This window comes from Euphorbia lathyris, chromosome 2 (genome assembly GCF_963576675.1).
Source record: "Euphorbia lathyris chromosome 2, ddEupLath1.1, whole genome shotgun sequence".
NCBI lineage: Eukaryota > Viridiplantae > Streptophyta > Magnoliopsida > Malpighiales > Euphorbiaceae > Euphorbia > Euphorbia lathyris.
In genome coordinates, this window is record NC_088911.1 from 98,479,452 (window position 1) to 98,481,588 (window position 2,137).

The 2,137-nt window shown below is 36.1% G+C and overlaps 1 protein-coding gene across 1 annotated transcript; it reads left to right on the top strand.

Annotated features, from left to right (window-relative positions):
- The first annotated feature begins 1,132 nt into the window (after window positions 1-1,132).
- On the top strand, window positions 1,133-1,896 carry LOC136220763 (glycine-rich protein 23-like). Its single transcript, XM_066008548.1, has one exon. The coding sequence runs from the start codon at window positions 1,205-1,207 to the stop codon at window positions 1,709-1,711; it is 507 nt and encodes a 168-aa protein (XP_065864620.1). The 5' UTR covers window positions 1,133-1,204; the 3' UTR covers window positions 1,712-1,896.
- Window positions 1,897-2,137: the final 241 nt, after the last annotated feature.

The window sequence follows — 2,137 nt, forward strand, 5'->3', positions numbered from 1 at the left end:
ATTCTCATCTTTGCCATTTTTTTTGATGTATTTTTAATATATAAATGTTATGGGTAGTCAAGAGTAAGAAGACAATGAATAACTATTTTTAATTTGATTAAATTTAAAAATTAAAAAAAAAGTTTCATTTTATTACCTTTGATTAAATTTGAAAATTAAAAATTAATTTATACAATGATATGAATAAAAATCAATGGGTTAAGGTGCAAAATTACTCATAACGTTTTGGGTGAGGGGAAATTTTACCCCTAACGTCTAAAATGATACAAATTTACCCTTAACGTTGGTAGTCAAGAGCAAATTTACCCCTAACGTTGATAATTTAGGTCAATTTCAGACACAATTATAAACCACGGATATTTTTCTCTCTCATTTTGCACCAATTGCATATCAATTCATTCTAAAAAAAGATTTCATGTGTTTTATAATTTAATAATAGAACTCGGGATTAATATTTAAAAATTTGGTGAATTTTTTGAATTTTTTTGTCCAATTCGTACAAAAGACAATATATTTTATTTTTTTATATTTTATTTTTTTTACATCCCAACATATGTTTGTGATTTGTTACTGATAAAATGACGCATGCGTGAAGTGTAGATGACAAGATTCATGATCGAAAAGACAGTTTGATGAAATATTTATCAAATTAACCAAATTTATCAATGTTAGAGGTAAAATTGCTCTTGGCTTCCAACGTTAGGGGTGAAATTGCACCATTTTAGACATTAGGAGTAAAATTGCTTCTGATCCAAAACGTTAAGAGTATTTTTGTACCTTAACACAAAATTAATTAGTAAATTTTATATTAAACAGGCCTTTACTATTTGTTTTGCTTAGGGCTTGTAAATGGTGAGGACTGGCCCTGGGAGCAATGATGTTGGGTTCATTATCGTTGACCACGACTAAACCCTAACCATAATTAGGATAGCATTTGCAGACAAAAGAAGTAAAGCCCATGCAGTAACAGAAAACAGAAAAGTTCTTGGACGATTAAGCTTTAATCTGGTGGGACATGGCTATGGTTTTCTTTTTCAAAAGAGACAGTTGGCTTCATTAACTCTCCTAACACGGTTTTAGATGAGAAGATGCTTAAATATTTAAGACACTCATCACCTTCTTCTTTCTTTTTCCCACTATATAATCACTTCATTCCTACCCCCAACCAATGCCATAATTCTTATCAGCATTACCCATTCAAATCATGACTTCCAAACTGCTTCTTGTCTTGCTCTTTACTGCCCTTGTTTGCTCCACTTCTGCTAGAAAGATTGGCAATGAGTTTGAGACTCAGAAGAACTTCTTTCACCGCCCTAGACTTGGTGGCGGAGGCGGTCTAGGTGGTGGTGGTGGAGGTGGACTTGGTGGTGGAGGTGGAGGTGGACTTGGTGGTGGTTCTGGAGCTGGATTTGGAGGAGGTGCTGGTGCTGGTGCTGGTGGTGGACTAGGAGCTGGAGGTGGTCTTGGTGGAGGTGGTGGTGGAGGATTTGGAGGTGGTGGTGGTGCCGGAGGAGGAGTAGGTGGAGGATCAGGTTTTGGTGGTGGTGCTGGATTTGGAGGTGGTGCTGGAGCAGGAGGGGGACTTGGTGGTGGGGCTGGAGGTGGAGGAGGATTTGGCGGTGGCGGTGGTGGTGGACTTGGTGGTGGAAGTGGTGGAGGATTCGGAGCAGGTGGTGGTGCCGGTGGTGGACTTGGAGGTGGATTGCCTTAAGCTCGTGATATACTCACAGAGCGAACTTTCAAGCTATATTATGGAATAATTATTATCCAAAGAAATACGATTTTATATTACTATTGTTTGCTATTAAAGTTCTTATCTTTTTCATAGTTACCATATCATTGTTCCTAAATCCTAATTGTCCATTAATGAAAAAATTAATAATTTCTTGTTTTCCAGTATTCATTTGAAATTTTTTTATATTTATCCGCAACTTGCATTACACTCGCGGTATTTCTTTACGTATATATTTAATACTTATTTATTTCCATGATATAGAAAAATAAAAAAGACAAGAAAACTTGTATTATATTCTCATTTATTGGACTTTCCTAATAAAAGCTCATAATTAAGGTCCATCCCCACACATATCTCTTGGACTTGCAGAGTGCATAATATTGGTCCATCACGCTATATGTT